Here is a 27,063-nt window from a genome sequence, read left to right as displayed (position 1 = left end):
GAAAGGATTGCAAGGATCCTGGCAAGGCAGGACTTCTAAAGAAAGATGAAGGCAGCGCGTCAGAGAGAAAGTGGATAAATAAAAGGGATCATGGTCTCCAAAGGGCTGAACAAGAGTCATTCCTGTCAGAGGCACAGCAAAAGGCACAGTGAGATCAGTGCCTACAGGCAGAAACAACGCTCACTTGGATTTAGAGACCTATTGAATTCTTCATTACTTCCAGCCTTTAAATCAAGACAGGATCAATTCATAAACTGGGATATGTGGACTTGATGCAGATGTCCCTAGCCAGTGTCTTTAACAATTTATGCCAGAGACAATTACTTTCCTCTGCCTCTAAAAAGTGTATTATAAAATTAAGGTCATTCAACAGGACAGGGGATTGCTGGGTTTTTTTTATGTTTTAATTTTTCATCCCCTTCTGTGGTTAAGGCTCTGTTATCTGTGAGCTCTAGTCCCTTCATGGAGAAGTAATTTGTGTTTTCCACTGCTCCTGTGTAATCTGACTGATTCTGCATGACCTGGCTAAGGGTGTCATGTCCTGTTAGAGGAGTGCAGACCAAAATACAGTATCTTGGCTGTGGAAAATTTTCCTAACATGACTTTGTCACTTTTCACAAATGGAATCACAAATTTTTGAGAAAAATGGAAAGTGGCTAGGGATGGAGTGGGAAGGGAGGATATGTGACCATGACCTTTCAAACTGATGTGGATTGCTGATAGTTTAGGAAACAAAATAACTTTTGTTATGGAATAAACCAAATATCCCAGGTTACAGCACAGTCCTTGACTGGAAGGCTGATGGTGTTGAGCAACTTTAAACTTCATTCTCCCCACCAGCAAAGCAAAATGCAGTCTGAGGAGCAACAGCAAAATGTGGGCAAAGCTGATTGTCCAGTCTGAGAGTGGAGCAGAGAGGGCAGAGCTTCCTTCCCTCAGCACCTGCCAGTGGAAACTCCAGAGCAGAAGGGTGCCAGGGGCTCCCCGCTGCCTGAGCCAGCCACGACTGGCCAGTGGCTCTGTCTGGGTGGCTGGTTTGTTTTGTGCTGCCCTGGGCATGAGCTGAGCAGCACAAGGCAGATGGACAGGCTCTTATTTCAGCTTCTTTACCTATTTTTGTTTCTTTCCCCTTCTCTGCAGTACGTGGTCATTCCAACTCGCCGTGCAACCGCAGTGGCCTTGCAGAGTTTCACTTCACACCTCCTGGGAGATGCTGGCAGTCCTTATCTCATTGGATTTGTAAGTGCTCACAGCAGGCTCTGGCAGGGTTTGCTCTTGTTTCCAAACTGCTCATCTGAAATGCCAGGTTAGATCCTGCTGGGAAGGAAGGCCTGTGTTTGTCAGCAGAATGGGAAGTGCTGCAGAGCAGTGCCACTTGCTTTACCTGGTTGGGTTGTTGTGAGCTGCAGTTCAAGCCAGAGGGGACTACTTGGGTGTGGGAAATAAGCTACCACATCTTTTTAGCCTGAAGTGTTTCCAGCTCTGGAAAGAGAGAGTGTTCTTGCTGTGATGTGGACATGGGGCCCATAGAAATTAGGTTGGAAGAGAGTCATGTGTGTGTTTAGCTGTTAACTGACCTCAGAAACCAAATATCTGTTTATGGGCAGCAACAGACAGCTGTACCTGCTTTGTGTGATAGTAAATCACAGAACCACAGAATATTCTGGGCTGGAGGGAACTGACAAGGATCATCCAGTCCAGCTCCTGGCCCTGCACAGACACACCAACAATCCCAGCCTGTGCCTGGGAGCATTGTCCAAATGTTCCTGGATCTCTGGCAGCCTTGGGGCTGTGCCCATTCCCTGGGGAGCCTGGGCAGTGCCCACCAGGGGTTTCTGTTAGTGTTCCTTCCTGGGGTGTTCACTTTGGGTTCCTTTCTGTGACTGCTTCAGTGGCTGGCCTTGGTCTGCCTGGGGATCTCCCTTCCTCTGCCACCCTTATCCTACTGCAGAACAGAGCCAGAGACCCAGCTCCAAAATCTGGCAGTCAGAGAACATTCACAGTTGAAAATAAAAGGCCTGGGAAATGTAATGAGGAAAAGAAATCTGGATATACTGGGGAAATGTCTTTTTCCTTCAGTGGAGTTTGATGGAAGGAGTTTCACAGATCACAGATCATTTATAAAATATGGCAGCTTCCACAGAAATTCCTAAGTGACCCTGCTCCTGGTGTGCTGAAAGTGCTGCTTCCCAGGGATGTAACTGGGATCTTCACTGGTCCCATCTCCTGAGAGACAGGACCTTGATGTGCTCCTCCAGCTCAGACACAGCTGCTGGGTGCTGTGGGGCTTTTTTATGTTTTACAACCATCATTGCTCATCTATTCATCCTGTAGACACCAGTGTGTGTAGCTACACATATTTATTTATATATACTTAATTTTGTGAGTATATCTGTTTAAATATACATCAATGTTTACTTTTGAGTGGCAGTGCTGTGGCTGCTCTGTAGCCTCTGAAGCACACAGGAAAAGGCAGATAGAGATAAGACTGAGAAGACCAAAGAAATGAGAAATCTCACAAGAGAATAAAAATGCACGATTTAGCTTAACTCTTTATTTACTTCAATGTTCTGAGTACCTGGGGAGAAATAATCTTATTTTAGAAGTTATTTGAAGGTGGCAAGAACAAAGGAATTGCAGGAGAGGCTGCTTCATGCAGGGCAGGTGATGGGAATGTGGGAGAGGAGGAGGAGCCAGGCAGGACAGGGACTGGAGATGAGGGCAGGGTTGGGGCAGCCAGGCTGCCTCAGGTGACTCTGCTGCATGTTCATCCTTTTCCTTACAGAAGAGGGATGTCCAGGAGGAATACCTAGGGCCCTGAATGATTGCAGTTATTCTTGAAAGTTGCCTGGGGCTCTTCGATCTCATAGATTAAAAATAAAAGGTCTTTGGTTGTAGAAATAATGTGCCTTGCCCTGCTGGTATTCAGAGATCAGGCAAGTTGTGAGTTACTTAAGGATTCTTGGCTGAAATATGTATAGCCCCAATTTAATAGCTGCATTAGGCTTTCTTTAGACTGGGAAAATATTTGTTATTATTTTGAAATATCCTTTTCTAATGCTGTAATTGTTGGGGCGTTGTGATTTGGGAGGAGGTGATGCAGGTCCAAGGCTCTGTGCAGAAGAGGAGGAGTGAAGCCCTCATGCCATGAAAGGAGCCAGCATCCCTTTGTGCAGCCTCTTTTCTGGCTGGGCTGATTCATCCTCCCTCTGCTACCAGGACTGAAAGGTCAGCTACAGCTCCACATAACACAGGAAAACAAATACTATTTAAAGTGAAAGGACAGCCAACTTCTGCACCAGAGCTAAAACAAGCACTGAACCTGGGTGTTAAAAACCACAGGAATTGTGCAGCTGCAGTGCAGGATGGAGAAGCCACATGCAGCATTGAAACCCCACCTGGGCAGGCTGCAGAAGGGGCTCAGATTCTGACCAGGATTTTCAAGGCAGTCTGTGAGGGCTGAGTAACCTACTCCTGCTGGATTTAAGGGAAATTTGGGAACCTGATTCCCACAGTTCTTCTGAGAATTCCCACCCTGAGGGCATCAGCTCCCACTGCTGTGACTCCAGACCCTTCACAAGGCAGACCAAGAGCAGGGGAAGGTTTTGAAGGAGAGCAGCAGAAGGCCCTGGAGATATCCAAGGAAGGATTGGATGTGGCCCTCATTGCTCTGGTCTGGTTTATAAGGTGGTGTTCAATCACAGGTTGAACTTCATCATCTCAGAGGTCTTTTCCAACCTTAATGATTCTGTGATTCTGTGAGCTGCAGTAACAGGCAGGCTCAGAATGGGTGAAACTCAGCCTCCTGATCACTTGGGCCCAGCTGGGATCTGCTGTCTTCCAACTGCTTACAGAATTCCCCTGGAGTTCCCTCACTAAATGATCAGTGCTTTGATCAAATGTGGCTGGAATCCTACATGGTTTTGGTGAGTTTGTAGTGAGATTCCCTCTAGCAATGCTCTTAATAAAGAACTGGGGACTCTTGTCCTTGTAGGACCAAGCTGTGGCAGACAGTTGTCTCTGCTGGATACCAATAAATGTGATATTGATCTTAAAATCCCTGTGTGGAGCACAGAAGGTGCTGATCAGCTACAGCCTCAGGTGTGCAATTGCTGTTGTGCTCTGTGGTGTGTCCTGGAGCTCAAGGTCACACTCAGATTTTCTGTCACTTCACCCCATTCCAAATCTTGCACTGCAGCTCCTTTAACCACCCAAAGCAGCTAATACACATTAGTGCTTAAAAGCTGAGTGGCAAGGAGCACATATGTGTGGCTATTTTTCATGTCTCTTTAAATATTGATAACTTTTGTTATGGTAAAAAGACTTAAGATTGACTTACAAAGGAGTCATGCAAATACAGCTTTAGGGTGGCAGCTGCAATTTGCATAAAGCTTTACTACATGGCAAGCTCTGAGATCATTTACTGTAAATCAGCACTGCCTGCTCATTTCCATTAAGAATAGGCATTGCTGCAAAAGCTCAGTAGATGAGACAGCTGTTATTCCTAGAGAGCTGTAACTTTTTTCAGGATCTTTGTGATAACCAACCTGGTTAGCTGTTAAATAACTCCTTTTTAACACCTCCAGAGTCACTCCATGCTTTATTCTTGAGGCAGCAGGAGAGAAATCTCACCTGCTCAGTGCATTGCACCCAAATATGTGTAGTACTTTTCTGTCTTTGACCACTCCCACTATGCAGGCAGGATTGCTGGAGCACAGAAGTGTTAAGAGAAATGCCCCAAATCCCACCATTAATGTTGAGTATCAGATAAAGGTCTTCAACTGCTGCCCTAGATAGCATTTCAGACTCAGAAGAGCAAGTGGAGGGAGGTGGCAGCAGCATGTGAAATAGTTAACTCTTCTCAGGATGCATCACAACTCCAGCTCTTTTTATCACTAATTCTGGTTTGATCTTGGTTGCCCTTTAAAATAAAACAGTTGTAAGTCCACGTTCCTGTGTCCATCTGTTTTCCCTGCTCAGGGTTTACATCATCCTTGTATCCCCCTCCACTTCCTGACTGCTCTTCTGCTTCTGGAAATCTGAATGCAGGCAAAAGCAGCAGCCTTTTATTTCAAGGCTGTGGCTTGGGACTTTTTCTTTCCTTCCTCCAAGTTTGTAATTTGCTGAGCACTTTGCTCTTCCACCCTTGCGTTGCCTCTGCCCGTGATGCCAGCAGGACCTGCTGCAGGCAGTGCTCCCTGTGTGCCAGGCAGGTGCTGTGTGGGCACACACTGTCCTCACTGCCCTGCTGCTGGGTGCTCTCCTGTTTGCTGGAGCTCCCTCTCATCTCCTCTGTGCAGCTGCTCAGAAGGTCTGAGGATGAAAACCAGTCTGCATCTCCTTGTCACCTGGTCACACCAGCCTGTGAGGGGATGTTCTGAAGTGCCAGAGATTGCTCTCCTCCACGAGCACCTTTGGGTGGGCTAACACCTGCTCCCTGCACTCCTCTGGTGGTGGCTCCCATCTTTCCTGCCCTCCTGGGCTGTTCCAGTTTTACTGGAGGGTCACCACCTCCAGCCACTCCATGCCAGCTGGGCTGTGGGAGCCTTGGCACCCTTCACTTTTCTCCCTTCCCCAGCTTTCCTCTGGGCAGGTTGATAAACCTAATGAGCTATTTAAGCAGCAAGAGTACTAATCACCTTCCTTTAGCAAGTAGTTAGCAGAGCAGTGTTAATTAACCCTGGTGCAGAGTATTAGGGCAAGCAGATCAGCATTTCATTAGGGGCAAGGCAAGAAAAACTGTAGTAAACACAGCAATTAAGATACTTTTTAATGAAAGTTATACCTGGAGGTGCAGATTTCACAGGGTCTTGGCCCAGTTTGAAACAGCCTTTTTGTTGATTTGGTTTGAAGGTGTTTACCTCACCAAGTATATCTGTATGGAAAGTAGCTCTATGAATAGACTTGCCTGCCTGAGAAAGGAGAATTCATGGATTATGGTTTAAAATTCATATTTTATGGTTTAAAATGCTCTGGGTGCTTCAGAGTAGAACATGCTTACTCTGGAAGGACACTTTTTCCAATTTAGTTTGCTTAGACTAAAACAGTCCACAGCCCACTGGGAGTCAAATCCACTTCTGTCTGACTTAAAAACAGGGTATAGCAATAAAGTGGGTGGTTGGAATGTGATGCTGCAGTCTGGTGTTCTGGCCCTGGGTGACCCATGCAGCCATTCCTCCAGCATGGCCCATTAGGTGCCTGCTGGGGGTGACACAGTCCTGTCCCTCCTGCCAGAGCAGGGTAAGAGATGAGCTCAAGGTCAAAAAGGCAGTAATGTCCTGAAACAAAAATGTGCAAAATACTCTCCTGGCATCACTCTCTGTTTCATGGACCATCAGGAGATATTCCACTGCCCTTGTGGGGTTGAGGATGGAACAGAGGTCTCTGTCTTGTTGCCTTTTGCAGCATGTTCTAATATAGTGGACATGAGTCTGTACAAGCAGCATATCCCATACCTGGTAGGGTTGGTAGATGAAATGTGATACACATTTATGGTTTTTGTTGTTCTTTCTTTACCAAGTCCCAGCTGCCTGGCAGGTGGGGTGAGACCCTGATGGCACCACTCCTCCTGCAGAGATCCTTCCCCACGCTCATGTATGACCCCACTGGGGTGGGTAGAAGGGAACTTGGCCTTGTTAGTCTGAACATGCACTGTGCTTGCCAGGGAAATGATGTGAGGGTGAGAACCTCCAGCCCCTCCTCCTTGTTACCTGCTTCTTCAAGCAGTAACTTGAAGTTGAGGATTTCTCTAGTCCTGAGTAATTAAAAGCCTTTTTCACAGTGCACTGAAAAGCCAAATTTTTGACATAGCTGTCAGCTGCAAAAGAAGAGGAGAATTAACCACCTGGAGACCAGTTCTCATGGGATTGATCTCCTCATTGCAACGAGCTAACAAGCTTCCCACTTCTGATGAGTCAGGAACAGATAAAATTTAAGTCTGCCAATAAAAAACTAAGTGACTTCCCATTTCTAAAATGCTCTGTACCCAGGGTTCACAGCCTGCTTTGGTGGTTTTTTCGGAGCTCTGTGCATCTGTCATGTTCATGACTTTGTTAGATGTGCAGGTTTTCAGTATTTTTGTAGGTGAAAGTATCTCATTAAAGCCCAGAAATCCAAAGCAGGTCATTACTGCATTTGGGTACTTCAAGCTCTGTCTCATCTACTTTGTCACTCCTCTGTGCACTGAAAACCTCCTTAAATAAATGTTTTCTTCCTCTGAGCTACCAAGGATCCTGCATGCTCCCAAGATGGGCAGTTTTCATGGTGCTGAGCACCTTTCAGTGTGTGTCCAGATTCTCTTCAACTCAAGGAATCACTTTGCTTTTGTGGGATATGCAGACAGGGAAGGGGCCCATGCTGCCAGGAGAGGTGGGGACAGGGCTGCTGCTAAAGGTCCTGTGCCCCAGACCTGTTTCTGCATGGGACTGGGCACCCCCATCCCTACACATCACCTGCCTGGGCCCTGTCATGGGACTTCCTTCACATTCCCCAAGGTATGAGGCATCTCCCTCTGGGATCAGAGAAAGGCCAGTCTCAACTTAGAAAATCCCTGGGTAGATCAGAGTGGAGAGAAAGGCAGTTAATGATTTGGGGAAAAGAGACTTTCAACCCTCTCCAGGGCAAATGGGGCAGATATTGCTCTGATGTACCAAGTCCATGTCCTGGCATAGCAAGCAGCATCCCTGCTGAGCATCTTAATTTACTGTAGCCTTTGTCAAGGCAGCACCATGTATTTAATGCACCCTGGTCATCCTGGGAGGGGGAAAATATAAGTAAAAAAGCAGGTTTATCTTATTATAAAGTGTTCCTCATGCCATTTAGTACTGTGTAAATGCTTCTGCTCCCCCCCCCACCCCAGGCCCAGCAAATTGTTTACTTTATAAAATCCCTCCTTTTTGCTTTCTTAGCTTCATTTGCATACATAGTTCATTTTTTTAGAAAATTAAAGAAACCTTTCATATTCACACTGACTTCAGAGTGGGTGGATCTCAAACCATTGTGGGGTTACAGGGAATACTGTGTTAAGGAACTGTACTGAAATGATCAGCCAGGGAGAACCTGGCTTGTATCAAACTGGTAATCATGAAAATCAGATATTTGTGCCAGAAACACCCTTTTATGTAGCAGGATTTGTGCCCAAGTGGCAACATGTGAAATTTAGAGAAGCTAATTGCAGAGGAATTGAGATATTGACTCAGCAACAAGAGAGGAGGAAATGGAACAGTGATTTCAGAGATGTTGTTACCATTACACTGTGTAATTAATAAATCAGTTAATTTACCCACCCAGACTGTTCAGGAGAGACAGAACATGGAATCCAGATGCCTTCCTTGGGCTTCAGCCCACCTTGGCATCTACTGTCTCCATGGCCTGTCCTCTGTTCCAAAGCACACACCACACTCTTCCCAAGAAAATAATGAAGTTTCTTTTGTTCCTCTGTTGTGGAGGATGGAGCAGGGGATTTGGGGATGGTGCCCATTGCAGCTGCACTGCTGCTTCTGCAGAAAGCAGGAGCTGTCTCCAGCTGGACTCCATCCAGGGGGCTGCCACCAGCCGAGCACACACCGTCCTGTTCTGTGTGAAAGTGCCTCAAGCTGAGGTTTATTCAGCAAAGTCATTCCTCTTGGTCTGAGCTCTGTGCTGCACAGCGAGGGAGGAGAGGTGAACTTCCACAGCGAGCTGGTATCAAAGACTTGTGATTAGACTGCAGAGCAGCAACAGGGCTTCCCTCTTGATTTTCCACCCCCACGTTCTGCATACATGTTTTGAAGCTTTTTGGCACCTCCCAGCTGGAGGAACAAAGGAAGGAATCCCACACACGACTCCGTGCTGCAGAGCTGGCACTGGCCACGCACAGCCCCCGCAGTTTGTTACTCATCTGAGGGAGAAGACACCAAAAATTAAGCTTGATTGGGTCCTGCCAAATCGCAGTTGGCCAGCTCAGGATGCTGTCATTGCAAGGAAAACCCAAAATTGGCAGTACAGAGCAGGCCATTTGGCAAATGGTGTGTCATTCTTGGAGCCTAGGTCTGTAATTATGTCCTGTGTCCTCTTGAGAGGAGATGCCAAAGTTCCAGCCTTAGCAGGTGGTTTGGAACAAACTAACAGAGAGCAGTGAGTGCTAACAGTAAAAATATATATGTGGACCCTGATAAAATTCTAGAGTTTAGAGATTAAGGCACTGGGGAGCGAATTATATGGAACCTGGGTGAGGAAGCCCAGCAGACTTGGTGGAAAGAATTATACCTTGAAAGGGAGGAAAGGCATTTTTTTTTCCAAACTGTGCATTTACAGAATGTGTTTGGTTAAAAATGAAAAATACAGCAGATTTAATGATAACATGATTTGTTGCTATAAAAGGTCAGCACAATGCATTAGAAGGGAAGGTGTGGGACGAACTGCATTGGGAGATTTATTTTTTGGAGACTTTACACTTTCAAAGCTGTTTTTTAGCTTAGAATGTCATGTCATCCATGGAGAAAGCAATCAGGAGCACATGCATGGCTTTTCATCCTCTGCTGCTGACTTACCATGTCAATTTGTCAAGTGATTTATTGTCTGGTCCTTTTAGAGAATAATTGTATCCATTCCCAAAAATGAAAAGTGGTTTAGAATGTCTAGATTTCTGTTTTAGAATATCCTTAGTTCTGGCTATTGCAGCCTGACAGTGACGTTGACTTGATGCCAAATTCTGGTTCATAATGAAGAATAAGGGAAATGTTTGGAATTACGGTGTCTGGATACAAAGGGGAATTTATGACCAGCTGATGTCCCTGTCTCCTGGATGCAGAGCACATTCTGCTACTTTCCTGTGGGTGCATCCTTTTCACAGTCAAGTCTTGTTGCTGTTTTTTAATAAATCTCTCCAACTAATGGTCACTTTATTTGCTTTGAGTCTCACATGAGAATTGTTTGTAGCACTCTTGTTTTTCTTCGTGTGTTTTACACTGTGAATAAAGTTCTTTTTGAGAGAACTAGAACTCTTCTATATCCCAAGCACTGAAATTTTCTCCTCATCCTTTCTAGGGCAGGGAAGGAAACAGAGAAATCAAGCTAAACCCCTTCAATTCTTTCTGTAGTTATGCTCTTCCAGTGTTGATTCACTCCCCCTTATTTGAGGGGGCTCCATCGTGTAGGACAGTCCTCAGCTCCAGCATGTGCAGTGGTGTCACTGGGCTGGCAGCTCCTCCTTTCCATCCCTCCCCAGGAGCCAGGCTGGGCTCTGAGAGGAGCATAAACACACCGAGACCCCCCGTGCTCCAGTTTCCCTGCTAAAACACACCCAGGGACCGGTTCTTTTGAGTCTCCATGAGCATCCTCCTTCTGGGACCTTCTGTTGTGCTTGGCTCTGCTGAGGCATCTCCTCACACACATTTACCTTCCAGGTCTCTGCAGAGTGTGAGTTGGTCATTCTCCTGCATGTGGCAGTTCTTCTTTTCACTGTCAAGATTTAAGCCTTGAATGTCAGAACTTGCTTGTAGGTTGTGTTTGACTCCAACTTTTCCATTACCAGTGATGTGGCAGTTTTGAAGTTGCTGCACAAGCCTTGACTATTTCTGGAGCTGATTTGCGTGTGTGCACAGCAGTAGGATTTTATGTTGCAAATTCCCTGCAGTCTTTTGGTATAAATTAGTGTTTCTTCCCCAACAAAAGGTCATGGATAAAAACAGAGCTGGACATTTAAATACCCAATGCCTTGAGACCCACCCCAACTACTACTACCTCTCTGTTGGATTTATGGAAAGTAAAATTGTTTGCTGGGCAGTAAATATTAAAATGTGGAAGTTTTAGCTACAGACATACATTACATTTTAGTGAGTTCTAGCAAAAGCTTTTCATAACAAACTAAATAGTGCTGTTGCATGTCTCTGTTCCTTTGTGTAGGTATAAATAATTTGTGTTTACTTTCATGTAGTGATGCTTTTTGGTTGTCAGAAGGTGCAGATTGCCTTGATCCATAAATTTGGTGGTGTGCAGTGCCGACACAACCCCATGTCTGAGCCTGGGACAGAGCCATGTCTTGCACACAATTAAACTTCAAGCTTGGGAGGTTGGAAGAAGGAATGAGCCCCATATACCTCAGACAGGGGCATAAAGCCCCCAAGTTCAAATTCTGTTTCCTCAAATCAGATGGGATCTCTGGTTTTTTTGTTCTTCGGAAAACATTTCCCCCCTTTCCCACTCAGTACACAGAAATGGAATTTAATACCTCCCTTTGCTGAAAGGTAGATCAGGTGTGGGAGTAAGCAGGACTTGACAGGAATTGCAGAAGATTGATCACTCCCTCACCCCCTGAGCAGCACCAGCATGGCCCTGCTGGCTCCCCAGGGTGTTTGGGCAGTACAGCAAGGCCAGACACCCACAGATGCTGTCACTGACACAGCCTGCGAGAACGTGGAAAGGGCTGTGGGAATAATATTAGATCAGGCCAGAAGAGTGACAGCAAGAGCAGAACCCCTGCCAAGCCTCAGAGCATAAATTGCCCAGGCCCTGTGTGGAAGGCTGAAGGGTGTGAGGGACATTCAGCGTGTGCTGAACACACTGTTCCACTTTAAAGCTCACACATGTTTGGTGGGTGGGTGTTTCAGGAATCGTGTTCCCTTCGCTATCACGGTGTCTCTTTTTCAGCTGAGTGACTCATTTTTTTGCCCCTCTCTCGTAGATCTCCGACCTGATACGCCAAAGCACAAAGGAGTCCCCAGTCTGGGAGTTCCTCAGCCTGGGTTACGCGCTCATGCTCTGCCCGTTCGTGGTTGTCCTGGGAGGGATGTTCTTCCTGGCCACAGCCCTCTTCTTCCTCAGTGACCGAGCTAAAGCTGAGCAACAGTGAGTAGCCTGGCCATTGCAAACGGGGAGGCACCACAGCCTGTTTGCTCTCTTGAACATTATGCTTGTTCTCTTCCCCTGGCTTTGGCCCTTCCAGGTAAAGGATGTCGGGTTGTGTGTTCAGAACCTGGGCTCAGCAGAGTGCATGAGGCTGCACGAAGCACAGGGGCTTGGGTCATGCTGGCTGGGCATCCTTTACACGCTTTTGCTCTGGTGGATCTCAGTTGTTGGCCACATGGCTCAGAGGGGAGCACAGGCCCCTCACACCCTTGCCTGAGCATGTCACAGCCCAGGCTGTCCATGGTGAGGGGCTGCTGTGTGCTGGAAGCGGTGGAGTGTGAGGTCAGGAGCAGGAGGTGCTCCCCAGAGCTTGGTGGTCAAGGCTGCACCCGCCCGCCTCCATCCCCGGAGCCCCACTCACCACCTCTGGCAGTCAAGAACATGAGGCAAGGAAGCAGCAAGCTGTGTGTGGGAACATGTGCACTCAAGGGTTGCTGTGATAAAGAGTCTTTCCCAGTCCCTTCTTGCAGCTTCATGAAAGAAAAGCTACTGTTTTTCAGTAAAGAAACCGATTCGGATCATCTCACGGTTGGCAACTACAGTAATTCGGAAGACGCTTCCACATGACATACAAACTTCTGGGGTTAGTCTCTTTCTCATCATTGTTGAAAAATAAGAGTTACTATGTGTAATGTCATGCTGAATATGTGGGTAGGTGACTAGTCTGGTGTTGGCTGTAAGTTGCCTTGGCTTTTCCCCCACTGGAGAATGGGAGCCTTGGTTTACCTTAAGAAGAAGGGCACTGGAATATCATTCTAGGTGCAGTAGAGGTAGAAGGAAAATTAGGTGCTTGGAGTTGACATAAGTGTGTGAACAGTTTGGGTGATACTTTCTGGCTCACACTGGCTTATCAGATGGATGAAAGAGATTTGGAAGCAGTGCCACAGATGGTGCTGTGGCCCTGTAAGTGCAGTTCCACCCTCCTTTTACTAACATACATAAATACCAAAGAAAGGAGAAGTTCCTCTGTAATGAGATGTTTAAACATTGTGGAAAAACAAGACCTCATGTCGTAAGGATGGGAAGTCCTACAGAGTTGAACTTCAGTGTGCCTTTGGAGATGTGATGTGTGTGCCTGGTTTGTTATCTGCATACAAGGATCTTAAATGGCAGGAAGGGAAGTTGGAGATTAGGTGCTAGGAAGGGCTTCCTAAGAGAAAAAAGAGGTAAATCCTACAGCAGATTATTTGGGTAAAACATGAAAGCTGTCCCTTGTTTCTGATGGCCTCCCTGACATGGCATGAGGCAGGAAGGGGGGATCTGCTCTCAGCTTATGGATCTGCTCTCCAGTCCTCTTTTGTGCTTGTGCTGTGCTTGTGCACATAAGCTGTACATGCCAGTCCAGGCAGTGACCACCTGGAGACATGGCAAGATTAACATAATTTCTGAGTGCTGAGGGTGTTTTTTTTGCTGCAAGAAGCCAAAAGTCCTACTTGGCGTCAGTGCAGCAGATGAAACCCCCTCTGTAGCATTTTCCTTTGCTCAGGGTGCTTACCTGATTATAGGAAAGCTTCTGGGCTTGTCTTTCCTGTGTTCAGAGAGGAGAGTGCTCATTCCACTTCTAACTGTGGTGATTTGTGTCCCTTTGCATCACACGTGCTGCCAGTGTGGCATGATAACACCTCAGGTGCTGAAGGAGGGGCCCAGGATTCAGATAGTGAAGAGTTCCAGGTCACTCCCATTTTTTAGCATGTCAAGCCCAGCTGGACCTTTATGCTGAGCAGGGCACTGTGGTGTCCAGCTGTTCTCAGCTCCAGGGCAGATCTCAAGGAAGAGGCTTTTGGTTCACTCAGGAGACACCGCAGGTCACAGGCTGGTCACCAGCTGGGTGACTCTGCTGGGCTGCCAGCCCTGGTGTGTCTTACACAGCTGTTTTGCCAAAGCCCCGGCTTCCACAGCAGTGTTAATGTGGGAGGAAAATCACATCCACACCTCTAATGGCTCCTGCACAAAAGGGATTATTCCTCTGTTGCTGTCTGCCCGTAGCAGCTTTGGTTGTACTCTATCCACATCCAGAGCAACCAGCCTTCCAAACAGCCACTGCTGCATTCTTAGAAGAAAAACATTCAGGTTTCAAACCTGGTTTTGTTTCTCTTTCAGCATCGTTCCCTTTTCTGACTCACATCTGTTTATGAATTTTTTATTAGTGAGTCACAGATATTTTGTGTTGCAAACTGGGGAGAACAAGTCTCATAAATAATGGTTAACAAAATAATTTCTCTCAAGTGACTCCTAGGAAGGGTACTCTTTCTGGGGTGTGCCCACTCCTATGTTAAAAATACACTGGCATCCTGCAGTGAGATTCCTGGAGTGCAGCTTCACTCAAGTTACTGAGAAGTGAGAGTGAAGTGAGAGAGAAATAAGGCTGGAGACTGTGGAGGGACCCTTGTGCAGCAGAGTCTGTGCTGTCAACCACGTCCCATCTGCCCCCTCCAGCAGCTTCAGTGGCTTCTCAGAATTTATGGGGCAGGATTTATTTGTTAGCATCTCCATGCTTGCCTGTGAGAGGAAAGGTAACAGCATTTTGCTATTAGTGGATAAAAACCCCAGATCCACCACCCAGCTCCCACCTGTCAGGCCATCTGCACTTGGCATCACACACCTTTGGCAGAGGCTGTTTTCTGCCCAGCCAGTCCTCCCCTCCATCCTACCTATTACTTGCTGGGTACAGAGGAATTTCTATTTCAGGATGCCTTGTTTCCCCTGTGCAGTCAGTCCTGCTGCTCAGACAACAGGAGCTGGAAACTGGCTTTGCCAAAAGAAATCAATTAACCTGCGGGAACGGCGAGCGCCGGTGTCACACGCCAGAGATTAAAGCCATCCATCACTGCCAGGGTCAGGGCACAGGGCAGCTGTCACCACCCCTCCAGTGACCTAGCACGGAAGCAGGGAAGTGGAACACGGCTCTCACAGCCTCTGGAAACTGAGCTGTCCCTGCTTTAGTTGCCACACTTCTGTGAAATGTCATTCAGGGATTTATTGCTGGGATTTCTGAGTTTGTTTGTTTCTTTGTGTAACCATCTCTGGCCATTTGCTTAGAAATAATTTCTTCTTCCAGGCAGGGCAGATACCAGGATAGCAACTCTTTCCTGTAAAGCTTCCTCCAGTTTCCACCATGCTTCCTTTCAAAAAAAGAATTTCCAGGCTTTCACACTACTTTTATCATTGCCACAATTCCTGGCATATTTTGTACTTTTTTAGCCCAGGAATTCCAGTCAACAAGGCTGCTCACAATACACAAATAAAAAAAATTCTTTCCATAGAAATTCTTCTTTTTTCAACACAATTCTTTTATTACCATTTTCCTTCTGCTTCAGAAGTCTGACATCTTGAAGAGGCTTTTAGAAAATGTAGCACTAGCAGAGAACAGGATAGCACATCACTCTGTGCTAACAATCCAGTCATTTTGGGGACTAGTTCTATAACACAAATTTAATCCCACTGTTCCAAAGTGATAAGAGAGAGAAAACAGTTAAGAATGGGTTCTGTAAGAGCACTTAGCAATGATAAAAATACTTCAATTGGTTTTTAAACCACTCAACTACAATTCCTTCTGTGATATCACTTGACTATGTTGTTGTTTCTTTCCTGCTCTTCACCCCTGCAGAGGAGAGTTAAAGCAGTTGTATTTTATTTCCAAACATCAGCACTCTGAACTGTAATTCTCTTACCTGCTCGAGGGATGTCAGTGAGACCCAGGCTAGATTTTAGACTCTGGAAGCCAGTACAGTCTTGCCATGGCAGAGCCCTCTGGAGTGGATCAGAAATCTGATAATTGCACTTTTATCCTCAAGCTCCATCACAGGTACCTGTGCAGCCCTGCCAAGGAGCCATTTCCAAGGCTGGGAGCAGCCAGGTTCTTCACTCAATGGAAGTAAAAGCTGAGAGTTGTGCCTGTGGTTTGTGTTTGTCCCCTTCCTCTTCACAGTGTGGAGCCCTGGGACAAACAGAGCTTCACCCTGGAGGGCTGCAGAAGAACAGCCCATGTTTTGGTACTTGCTAGAAGCTCCATCAATAATTAGAAATTTATTTTTTTTTAATGAAAAGGGATTCAAAAAAGTCCCTTTCCCAAGCTGTGACAACCTTTGGGTACCAGGGATATAAATCACCATAATTAGTGTGTATCAGGGTCCTTTCCTGGGCAGTGAGTGCAGTGATCCTGCAGCCCTGTCCCCAGCCATGGCCACTCCCAGCTGCTGCTGAGGGAAAACCAAATTCATCTGGATTCTTCCTGAAAAATCACCCTGTGCAGGTGTGGGATACTCTACTCCTCAAAGGATTTTGTTATTTTAATTTGGGGTTTTTTTGTGGATTTTTTTTTTTTTTTTAGTTGGGGATTTTTTGGGTTTCTTTTTATTTTTTTTGTTTCTGGGGGGCTTTTGTTTGGTGTTTTTTTGTTTGTTTTTTTGTTTTCTGGGGGTTTTGGGTTTTGGTTTGGTTTTGTTTGTTTAGGTTTTTTGTTTATTTGTTTTTTGTGCTATTTTTTTTAAAAACTTAATCCCTGGTTTTACACCTGGAAACATTAGATTTTCTGGTTTTTTCCAGAGGTATGAAAAGATGCTTAGGATGGGTGTCCAAGTTTTATACTGGCTCAGTCCCTCTCTGCATGACAGAGGCTGATATTTTTGCCAAGGACACGGCAATGCAGATCAGGCAGCAGGATGCAACTGCAGTGGATCCCTGGTGCAGCCCGAGCAGGAACAAACAGCTGCACTGATGCAGCGATTGAGAACAAAAGAATTCAAGTCTTTAACCAGTGACCACTCAGCACTTGAGAGCCTGAAAGCCTGAATCGTTCACTCCTTTGTTTCAATAATAAGAATCAGGTTATTTAAACAACTCAAGAAGGTATTTCTTTTCTCCTAAAATGAAAATTAAACATCTAATAAGAAAAAAAATTTTACTCTTAACACCTTTGGTCTGATGTGGAAGCTCTTGCTGAGTAGAAGTGCTGGTGGACATTTCATTTTAAAAATGGTGTGTGTACAAACACTAGGAAAAAAAATCCTCTTTACAGAGGAGATAGCAAAATCCACAAAAAGAACCATCCCCAGTCCAGACATTTCTGCTGTCTTAAACATGGCACATCTTCAAATTGCATTACAGGAAAAATGAGAATAATCCATTTTCAGGCTCTTTCTTTCTGCCTCCTATCAGGCTTATTTTTAGCCTTTTGCAGAACTGGATATAAAATTATCTCCCAGTTCTCCTATTGCAGCAATTTGAAAGTGTCTGACCTTATTTTTGCTTTGCAGATTCTATTATGTGGGACAGGGGCAGGACTCACAGAGCTGTCAAACCTCCCTTTCTCTCATTTTTCATGGGCAGCAGCTGGGGACAGAAAGGACCCACCAGGTGCCCTGATGCTGCTGCCAGCAAAGCCCAGAGTCCCCTCCATTAACCATTTCCCAGGTATTGAAGTGGCAGCTGACTGATGCTCAGTGTGCTCCATTCTGGTAGTTTGCATTGCCAAAAAGAACATTCCTTCTCCGAAATTGCTGGAGCTGTATCACAGAGGGTTTTATAGGATGCTGGACACTTATTTTAGAGAGATGTGTCAGTGCTGCATTGAGGCAGAGTTTGGATTTGAGGATTTCAGGAGCTGCAAGTGGATTTTAACAACTCCCAAAAAGGGATATTTGAGAACAGTTTGCTCACTGCTGATACTCAGTTGCTTATGGGGAGGAATATCATTGCTTCATTTGTTTTGACTTTACAAAAGAACAATAATTAAACATTTCCTCCAGCGGTAGAAACTCACAACGCTTTTTTAGCCCGGATAAGACATTGTTGGCCTTTGAAGCCACAAGAATTTACAGCAAAAAGCCTGGTTTAAATGCAAAGGATCTGTGGTGATGGAAGGAGAGAGGCCAGGAGTGAGTTTTGAGTATCTGCCAGTGGCATGATAAAAACTCACAGACTGCAGATGGAACAAGATTAGACTGTTTGATGGTTTATATGGAATCTGTGGTAAGAACACGAAGGGGAGAGGTGGTGAAAGTGTAAGTGGTTCTATTATTGGTTGAAAAAGCTCCTTGTAGAGCTGTTGGTTTGTCACCTGTTTACTAGCCATGTTTGTAACTCCATAAACAAATAGTAAAACCAAGAATGTAACAACTTGGAACTTGAATTTTAAATGCTGGTTTGCTGCTGCAGTTGGGAGCTGCTGGTGTCCTGCAGATGGAAAATAGTCTCATATGGAACAATTGCTGATTTGTTCAGCCAGCCTGTGGATTTCCTGCAGCTCAGGTAGGGAGGTGTCAAAGGTCAGTGTGCTTTCTCACAGGCAGTTTGAGCTCAGCTGTGGTCCTTGCAGGGTGTTTGAAATGCCCTGTCAGAGTTCAGTGTTGGCAGCAGGAGCTTTGCTTTAGCCCAGGCAGAAGGATGGGGCAGCTGCTGCTGGCACAGCTCTGGGAGCCCCTGAGCTGTGGGCAGAGCTCTGGGCTCTCCAAAACCACCCATTCCCCACCAGACTGACCTTCCCAGGTTCATCCCCTGTGCCAGAGAAAGAAAACAATATTCCTACACTATCCCTAGCTACTTAGTGCTCTCCCACAGCAAGAGTGGAACTTCTCTGTGTGCCTTATGCTGTAGGAAAGCCAAAGCTCACTTTTCCAAGAGCTTCAGATCAAGAACTACGTGGGAGTCCTCCTGCTGTCTTGGCTGCTGACTCTCTGCTGTGAGCCCCAGGAAGTCAGAGGTTTTCCCTAGAATGCTCATCAGCTGTAAAGCAGGATTGAAGGCACTTTCCCACAGGGTACAAGGGGCACTGAAATCATATGCTACCAATGGACCCAGCATGTGAATTGGTGTTGGCATTGCAAAGGAGAATTCTTGGCATAGAGGGACTTTGCCATGCAGGATGATATTTTAAATTCTCACTGAGACAGATCCTTTGCTAAGGCTGCCCTGGCACAGAGACAAAATCAGCTCAGATCCCACGCAGGTGACTGGAGCACTGAGCAGAAGGCAGCAGCCTTCCAAGCAGGAAACAATCTCTGACACAAGGAAATGGAAGAAATCATGAAAAATTCAGCCATGCTGTTTCCTGATGTCGGAGCATTTTGCAAAGGTATTGGCTTTTATGAGCAGCAATGAGCTCTCCTTGTGCAGCAGTCTGCAAGGCAGATACTGTGACTGTGGGTGTGTTAGAGCAATTTACTTGTGCTTGGGCCCTTGACCTGAGCCAGGCTTTAACCCCTCACAGCCACTCAATCCCTGCCCCACCAGTGCATTGGGAGAATTGGAAGGGTAAGAGCTGGAAAACCTGTGGCTTGAGTACAGACAGTTTAATAGGGAAAGCAAAAGCTGCACCACAAACAAAGCAAAACAAACCAAGGAATTCACTCCCCACTTCCCATGGCAGGTGGTGTTCAGCCATCCCCCAGGACAGCAGGGCCCCTTTACACACAGTTTACATGAAGGACAAACACCTTCACTCCAAACATGCTCCCTTCCTCCTTCTTGCCCCACTTTATATACTGAGCACAGTGTCATAAGGTGTGGAATATTAGTTTGGGTCTCCTGTCCTGGCTCTGTCTCCTCCCATGGACACCGAGTTCCTCACCAGCGTGGCAGCACAAGGAGCAGAAAAGGCCTTGGCTCCATGCAAGCCCTGTTCAGGAATAACAAAAACATCTCTATATTATCACCCATGTTCAGCACAAACCCAAATCCAAACCCACATGTCACATGTTCAGCACAAACTCAACCCACTTGAGACACTGAGAACAAAATTTAATTAAATCTACTCCAGCCAAACCCAGCACAGCCTAAATGACATTTTTTGGAGAAACAGGGACAAACTGTTGGAGTATTACCTCCAGTGCTCCAGTAAGGAGTGTCTTAAGTGCTCTGGCTTGGTCATTCCCAAAGTTTCTGGTAGCCAGACCACTACAAGCCACATGGGGGTTGTCAGGACTGTTACAGTGGAGTGAAATGGATGGATGTTTCCTTGAGGCCTCCAGGCCATGTTGGATAGGGCTGGAGCATCCTGATCTGCTGGAAGGTGTCCCTGCCCTTGGCAAGGGGTTGGAATGAGATGGTCTTCAAGGTCCCTTCCAACCCAACCTTTCCATGGTTCTGTTATTTCCCACACCTGATAGCTCAGAGGTTGGTGAAAAGAGCTGTAGCATGAGGCAGTTATTTTGGAGGATAAGATGTTTTTAATCAAGTGCCATCAGGAAGTTCTACAGGATTTTCTATTTTAAGATTTAATTCGTTCTTATCTGCTTTTTATGTCATGTTTTCTCCCCCTTGCCATCCAATCATTCAATCAAAAGTGAGGCACTCCACTGCCTCTTTTCTCCATTATTTCAGAGGACATAATTGTATGTTGTTACACACATCTTCCGTGGCACTAAAACCCTCCACCTCAATACTGAGCCCATCAATATCTGACAGAATTATGCTCACAGAGGCAGACTCAGGCACAGAGTTTCAAGACCCACATCTTCACAGACTTCAGGGGTCTGTGGCAGAGTACCCCCACAGACTGGTGAGCTCTGGAGCTCGTTTCCATCCAGGTCCTTGGGACCCTGATTGATGCTGTAAACTGCTCATCTTCACATCTGTTCTGCTGCAGCTGCCTGGGAAAATAGCAGGAAAGGTTATTGATTTTTCCTTTATGCCAGTTTTCTCCTCAGTAAAGATATGTGAAAGAGGAGAAAGTGAAGCTGACCCATGTTTCTGCCTCTGGAGACAAATCTGCACCTGGATTAAATGAACAGATGGAAACTACTCACAGTCTGCAGCTTTAAGGGGCTGAACCAGATAGAGGGGAAAACATCCTTGCTGTACATGATTATCATATTTTGTTTACTAAACCCACTCATATGCAGGAAGAAAAGGGGATTTGGGCCAGTTGATTTCTTCAGTGCAGCTGGAGGAGCCCCTGTCCCCAGCAGAGAGCTGTGACACCACAGTGACAGAGCAGTGCAGAGGGAAGGGCAGCTGTGCAGGAGGGCTGGGCACAGCAGCTCCTGTGTGAGCCCTGGGATGGAGAGCACAGAGCCCCTGGCTGGGAATGAGAGCACGGGCAGGCAGCAGCCAGAGTGAGCACTATTCCTGCTCCAAAGCAAACTCCTCCTGTGCCAGATTGTTGCCTGAATTTTGTTAGAGTTCTCTTAGCATCCTTTTCCTCCAGCAAACTGACCTCAGCTCCATCAACAGCACGTTCCTGCAGGCTGGATAACCTGTCAGATGCATCAGGAAGCTCAGGCTTGGACTATTTTTAACAGTGCCATCCTGTCCTTGTGCCACTCACTGGGAGCTCCAGGCTGATGTATCACTGTTGCTCTCCTTCCCTTTCAGTCCCTGTTTCCAGCTGCAGCCTGCTTGGAGTCTGAAGTTCTGCAGGAATTCATGTTGTCAATCACATCTTGTCCCAGAATTCCTGACTTCACCATCAAAACAGCTTGAGGTCAGTCAGAGCAGGAGCTGCTGTCTGGGAGCAATCCTTGACTCTGCTGTTCTTGCTGAAGGTAACAGGTCAGAGTGAGGGTTAATGTTCTGCAGCCTTTTTTGAGGAGGAGTTGGAGGCTGTGGCAGCTTGTTCAGCATCCCAGGAGAACTGCTGTGGAACCAAAGCCATCTCCTTCCAGCTGCAGGTGAAAATGGGAACTGTGCTTAGCTACTGCAGGGCAGCAATGGCTAACCCAGTTACCTGCTGCACAGTTACCAAAAACTCTGTCATGGAGGGCAGAGAAGGTACAAGCTGGAACTGGAGTGTCCAGCCTGCTGGGTTTGCTCCTCCTGAGGTGTCTGGTGAAAAGGTGGTGCAGGACTGGCACCAGTGTTTGCACTCAGGGTGTGGCAGAGTCCAGCTGAGAGATCTTGGGTTTGTTTTGGCTTCTGCAGTGAGCAAAATAGTGAAAGAAGAGCTGTGGCTTTGGTTTGTTACAGGGGCTGCTCCAGCTCTCCTACTCCATAACTCTTTCAGCAGTTATGGATTATCAGTTAATTCTGCAGGAATTAGTCATAACAGCAGCATCAGTGCAAGTCCCTTCCTGTGTTCACGGATCAGTTGATGAAATTCACTCTTACAGCAGGTGTGGAGCTACAAGTGACCATCCTTAGCCTCTGTTTTCCTTGTCCAGTCTCAGGCAGCAACATCAGCTCTGAATGCTGCTGTTTCAGTAGCTGGAATTTCAGATTGCTGCATCTGGCTGGGATGCTCATCATCCCTGAGGCACAGGTGGAAGGTGATGTTGCTCTGATGAAAAAACACCCTTTAACTGGCTGTATTTGAAAATAGATTTCTTTTTCATAGACTAGGGCCATAAAGTCTCCTTACCTTACAAGGATGTCTGGCTATGAAATTTTCATCACCTAAAATTTCATGTTTCAGTGTGTTTACAAGGCCTTTTGCAGATGTATTTGACCTCCCAGCATCTGAGGAAGTTCAGACAGGAGGAATCTGCTGGGGGCTGCCATTAGTGACTGGTCCCCCTGTGTCCCTTCCTAAAGCACTGCTTCAGACAGACACTTGATGGCACACTGCAGTAGAAACACACAATTCTCTCCACTTAAATTGAGGACAAGGGTCCTTAATCACTGGCAGGAATTGCTGCTAAGTCCAGTGGTCCAGCTGCCCCTGTAGCCTCTGTACTTCTGTCTGCTGAAGAGGTCCAGCTCAACAACTCAATACTAAAAAACTCCTACTCAATAACTCAAAAACTGATTTATTTTCAGGCTAGAAGGACCCTACTGGAGCATTTTATTTTTGGTTGTAAAAATTAAGTGATTTTAAGTACAGCAGGCTGTAAAGACCAGGACAACATTTCCTAATGCACTTCTCAGATACAGAAGCCAGAGTCTGGCTTGTTTAGATAGCAAGAAAACTGGGCTTTGGGAAAGCTGCAGGATACTGAAATACAGGTGAGCAGGGGGAGCTGGGTTCTCCCCTTGCTGCCCAGGGTGCAGCAGAGGTTCTTGCACTGGATGTAGGCAGCAGGAATCTTTTCAAATCCCTGGGACTGCCCAGCAGTGCTGGCTGCACTACAGCCTGTAATCTCCATTAGCTGCTGGCCTGGGCACCAGCAAGGCTGGAAGGGACAGAGCATCTGGAGAATAATCCTGCCCAGTTCCTGAAACAGAGCATGGCTGACCTGTAAAAGATCCTGGCCAGTCATCTGTTATCTTAAATTGGCTGTCTTGTCCTCATGCAGGTCTCTAACCGGCCGAGGTGCAGTGAAATTAGATCCATTTTACATAGCATAAATATTTAACAGCTCTAGAGCATGTAGTTTAATATTAAACAGACAGTCTTATAAATACTTCAGAATTATAGGTGCTGTCACAGTACTTGGAAATTACTTGATAGGATCTAGGAGAAATATTTAGGTTTGACAGGAGAGGAAGTGATGGAGTTAGAGAAATCAGCCACATTTTTAACTGCTAGAGGAGTCTGTGGAAAAAAAACCCAAAAAAGTTGTACAGCTTCTGTTCCTGAAAGGCAATTTGGGTGAGTTTCCACCTCCAGAAACAACAGACTGGTTCCCACCCTACTCTCTTCAAGGAATGAAAACATTCACAATCTTAAAAAAACACTGCAGAGCAAACAGAACAATTTAGGAGCCAATGTTCAGTGATCCATTCAGTGTGGGATTATCGTTATTAGAACTGCAAGTGGTCCTTAATGAGGGATTTAGATGCTCTTGAGCCTTGTTATTTGAAGCCCATGTACTACATTTTGCCACCTAAGAGAGTTTAAAATTGATTATTTGTAGATTTGCTTTAAAAAAAGTAAACAAAATCCCACCTGACCCATAAGCTGAGCCCCACTGCCACTGGTTGTGGCAGTGACTGGTGTCTGCAGCACGGGGCTTCAGAGGGACTGAGGAGGCATTGTCCCAAATTTGGGAACTGTTTCAGTTCTCTCTCCTGTCCACCAGCTTCCTGTGTGATCCCTGAACATCATTTCTCTCCCCAGCAGTTTCACAAGTCACGTGCAGTCTCATTTCCCATCCAGTCTTTGAAAAGCATTTCAGGATTAGCCCCTCCAGGCCTCTGTTCCCATCTGTGAAACAGAGATAAAGCAGAACTCGAGAGAAATATGTTAAAATAAAAGGGTGGTACATTTTATCCCATAGGAGGCTGAACTGTTAAACAAGCAGGAAAGTTGTGTCAGCAATGCAGGTCCACGCTAAAGTCATGGCAAAACTAACTTTGTCTGTACAGATTCTGTGTCCTCTGAGAATGTGGAATGATGTGGCAAGGCATAGGACTTTCAAACACTATGGCTCACTCAAACCTCTGGAGTTTCAGTGTTCTCTGATAGCTTTGTGACTTTCCATAGCTTGCTTCCTACTTTTGAAGTTGGCTGTAGCATTCCCAGGTAGTTTTCTCTGATGCATTCTGCACAATTCCAGTGTTTAATACAATGTGATTTCCAGTGCAGTGGGATCACCAAGAATGGGACTTGTGTGAAGAAACTTGGGTCAGCTCTTCCATCAAAAATATTTCAGTTTATAGTCTGGAAAGGCAGAAAAAGCACAGAGGCTTCTGTGCACCTTGGAAACCTGTGGGGTTGGTGTGAAGTTAAGAGCTGTGGGCTGAACTGGACCAATTCCTGATGCAGAGATTTCTTGGAAGGTGTCCCCTGAGTACAGCTTAATTTTTATCCTGGAACATGTTTGAATCCATTTCAGTGGAAAACGGTGCTTTGGGTCAGGTACAAAGTGTGGTGAAGATCCACAACTAAGTTTTAATGTGTCCAAAGGAGTGTGACATTTCCTGAGAATCTGTCACCTGACAGGCCCTCGGGCCGTGGTGTGATGCTCCCTGTGCACTGCCCGAGGGCTTCACTGATGCAGAGAGAAGCTGCCAGTGACAGCAGATTTACAAACCACTGCTGGGGCACATGGTTGTTCCTTTGAAAGACAGGCGACTGCTAAGGAAGGCAGGAGCCTCCCTTGGAATGGAAAGTGTAACCCCCTTCCCTCTGAATTATTATAATTATGAAAATTAGGTGCTTTCAGGCAAAGATATGTGAAACAACAGTATTTTTGCGAGAAGATGTGTGTATAACAAGGCAAACAAGCAGCAGCAGCACAAAGCCAGCCCCAGCCCCGTCCCTGCAGAGAGAAGGGCGCCTTCCCCTGGCTGCAGTTCCGGGCACGGCCAGCAGGGGCGCTGCTGGCTCCCGGCGGGCGGGCGGGGCGGTGATTCCCCGCGCCTGCAGGGGGCGCTGTGGCCGGGCCCAGCCTCATCTCCCTCACGTTAACAATGGCGGGCACAGCCCGTGCCACGGGGTGGAGGAGGGAATTCTTTATGAACCCTCAGGGGCAGCCGAGCCTGGTACCCCCTCAGAACAGCAAAAGGAGATGTAGCAGGAACCTCAAAGCAGCAAGGTGGAAAGGCAGGGAGGAGTAGTACCGCAGGGTGGTAGATGAGATGTGTCAGTAATTCCGCAGCTGTAGCTGGAACTGTGGGGCCTCTTGGCAAGCAGGGACTGTGGGCTACAATGCACCAAAAAACCCTGGAGCAGGAGCAGAGGCACGGCAGGGCTGGGCAGCAGCAGCCCAGCTCCTGAACAGAGCCGGGAGAGGCTCCCTGGGAGGGGAAGGGGCCCAGGGGTGCCGGGGTCTCCCTGGGGCACCCCAGCAGACGGTGAAGGGCCCTTTGTCCTTTGCTGTTGGTAAGGTCCCAGTTCCGTGGCTGCCCTCACAAACGGGCTCACCCACCGCAAAGGAAGCAGGACTGGGCTGGGCTCCAGTGATGGCAGCGAATTCCCTTCCGCAAGCAGCAGCTCCACCATCCTCCTCCTCCAGAGAGCAAGAGAGCAGCAGCTGCCCCAGCCCCTTTGGTTTTTCCCCCCACCCAGCCCAACTCTTCCAGTACCTCTGCCTTCCCCAGAGAAACCCCCAGGTAAAAAGAGAGAGCAGCCAGCTGGACCCCTCCCGTGAGCTGTGGCCTCTTTTGCCTCTCTTAAGTATCTGGTCGTTATTGTCTCCTAGGAATACATATAGCAGAATATTCTTTTAGAGAAATAAACAAAAAGAAAAGTCCTAAACCCCAACACCGGCACAGCCAACCTCCACTGGTAGGTGGAGATTCTCCCTTTGTAACTTAGATTTATTTATGCTGCTGCTGCTGCCCAAGTACAGCCAGAGAGCCCTTGGGTAAAGCACTCACACAGCCACATCAGGGCAGGTGTGTAGGTGTGCTGGGGGTTTCCCCGTCATGTAAGAATCCAGGTGTTCCCACTGAGGTCAGTGAGCACCCAGGCTAGAAAGCAAGTCCAAAGGTCTCAGGGTGTGAGGATGTCACCTCTGACGGCTCACACGGGGCCCTGCTGTGTGTGTCACTGTCAAAGGCACTCACTCCTGTCCCTGAGTTGCAAGAACTGCGTGGGAGGGGACAGGAGAGGAGCTGCTGCTGAGGAAGGTTGAATTTTCCAGGACATGTACTGCAAGGACAAGCAGCAGGAGCAGACATGGACTTGGCAGGACTATTGCTGCTGTCCCTGAGTCCCTCAGAGCAGACAGGAGCTATCCCCTCGCTGCCCTCATCCCAGGAGCTGCAGGACAGCTCCTGCCTGGTGACACAGCACTCTCTGCCACGCTGCCCATCACCCGGGAGCAGGTGCCTGGACCAGCAGCAGGTCTTCAGCAGCTGCAAACTGAAAGACAACTCACTTTTTCTTAACTTCATTTTTATCAGTGATGACTGGTTACATTTGTGCTGTCAGGCTCAAGGACACCAGCAGCCACTGTACAATCTTGTCCTGGCTTAGGGAAATAGTAGCTACCGGGATGCCTTTGGGACCTTCCCAAATCCTTGTCAATTAGTGCCAGCAATGTTATTTGGCATGTTCCAGCCATTGTCAGCATTGCTGTCAGGCACCCTGTGTGACAAGGTTCAGCTTTATACTATTGTGCAGGACAGTTTTTAATGTCCCACTTCTTTAGACACTGTTAAGCAACAAAAACCTGGATTTACCAGGCTGGTATGTTATTAGGAATCCTTTTCTTTGCTAATTGCAGCTCTCACACAACACTTTTGTTTTCTCTTCCCCAGGGTGAATCAGCTTGTGATGCCACCAGCCTCTGTGAAAGTCTGAGATGGTGAGTGACCCAAACCAGCTGCAGGTTTCAAGCCACAGCTCTGCTCCAACCCCCTGTCAGCCCATTTCTTTCCTCATGAATTGCAGGGAAGTTTCCTTGGCAGCTCTGG

The 27,063-nt window shown here is 46.9% G+C and overlaps 1 protein-coding gene across 3 annotated transcripts in view; it reads left to right on the top strand.

Moving 5' to 3' along the window:
• Window positions 1-27,063, top strand: part of LOC121351459 (protein spinster homolog 2-like) — a 134,514-nt gene that overhangs the window by 102,679 nt on the left and 4,772 nt on the right. The window contains exons 10-13 of one of the 3 annotated variants that reach the window (XR_005954798.1): window positions 1,141-1,239; window positions 11,663-11,826; window positions 12,387-12,469; window positions 26,908-26,954. Coding sequence is in view for 1 of the 3 variants with exons in the window: in XM_041463601.1 (XP_041319535.1) it covers window positions 1,141-1,239; window positions 11,663-11,826; window positions 26,908-26,950 (306 nt within the window). In the remaining 2 variants the exon portion in view is untranslated. The remainder of the gene's footprint in view (window positions 1-1,140; window positions 1,240-11,662; window positions 11,827-12,386; window positions 12,470-26,907; window positions 26,955-27,063) is intronic. The other 2 variants (XR_005954799.1, XM_041463601.1) reach the window with 2 other exon arrangements.

The sequence above is a fragment of the Pyrgilauda ruficollis genome, unplaced genomic scaffold (assembly GCF_017590135.1).
Source record: "Pyrgilauda ruficollis isolate IOZ18807 unplaced genomic scaffold, ASM1759013v1 scaffold168, whole genome shotgun sequence".
Taxonomy (NCBI): domain Eukaryota; kingdom Metazoa; phylum Chordata; class Aves; order Passeriformes; family Passeridae; genus Pyrgilauda; species Pyrgilauda ruficollis.
This window is presented reverse-complemented; position numbering and strand designations above follow the sequence as displayed.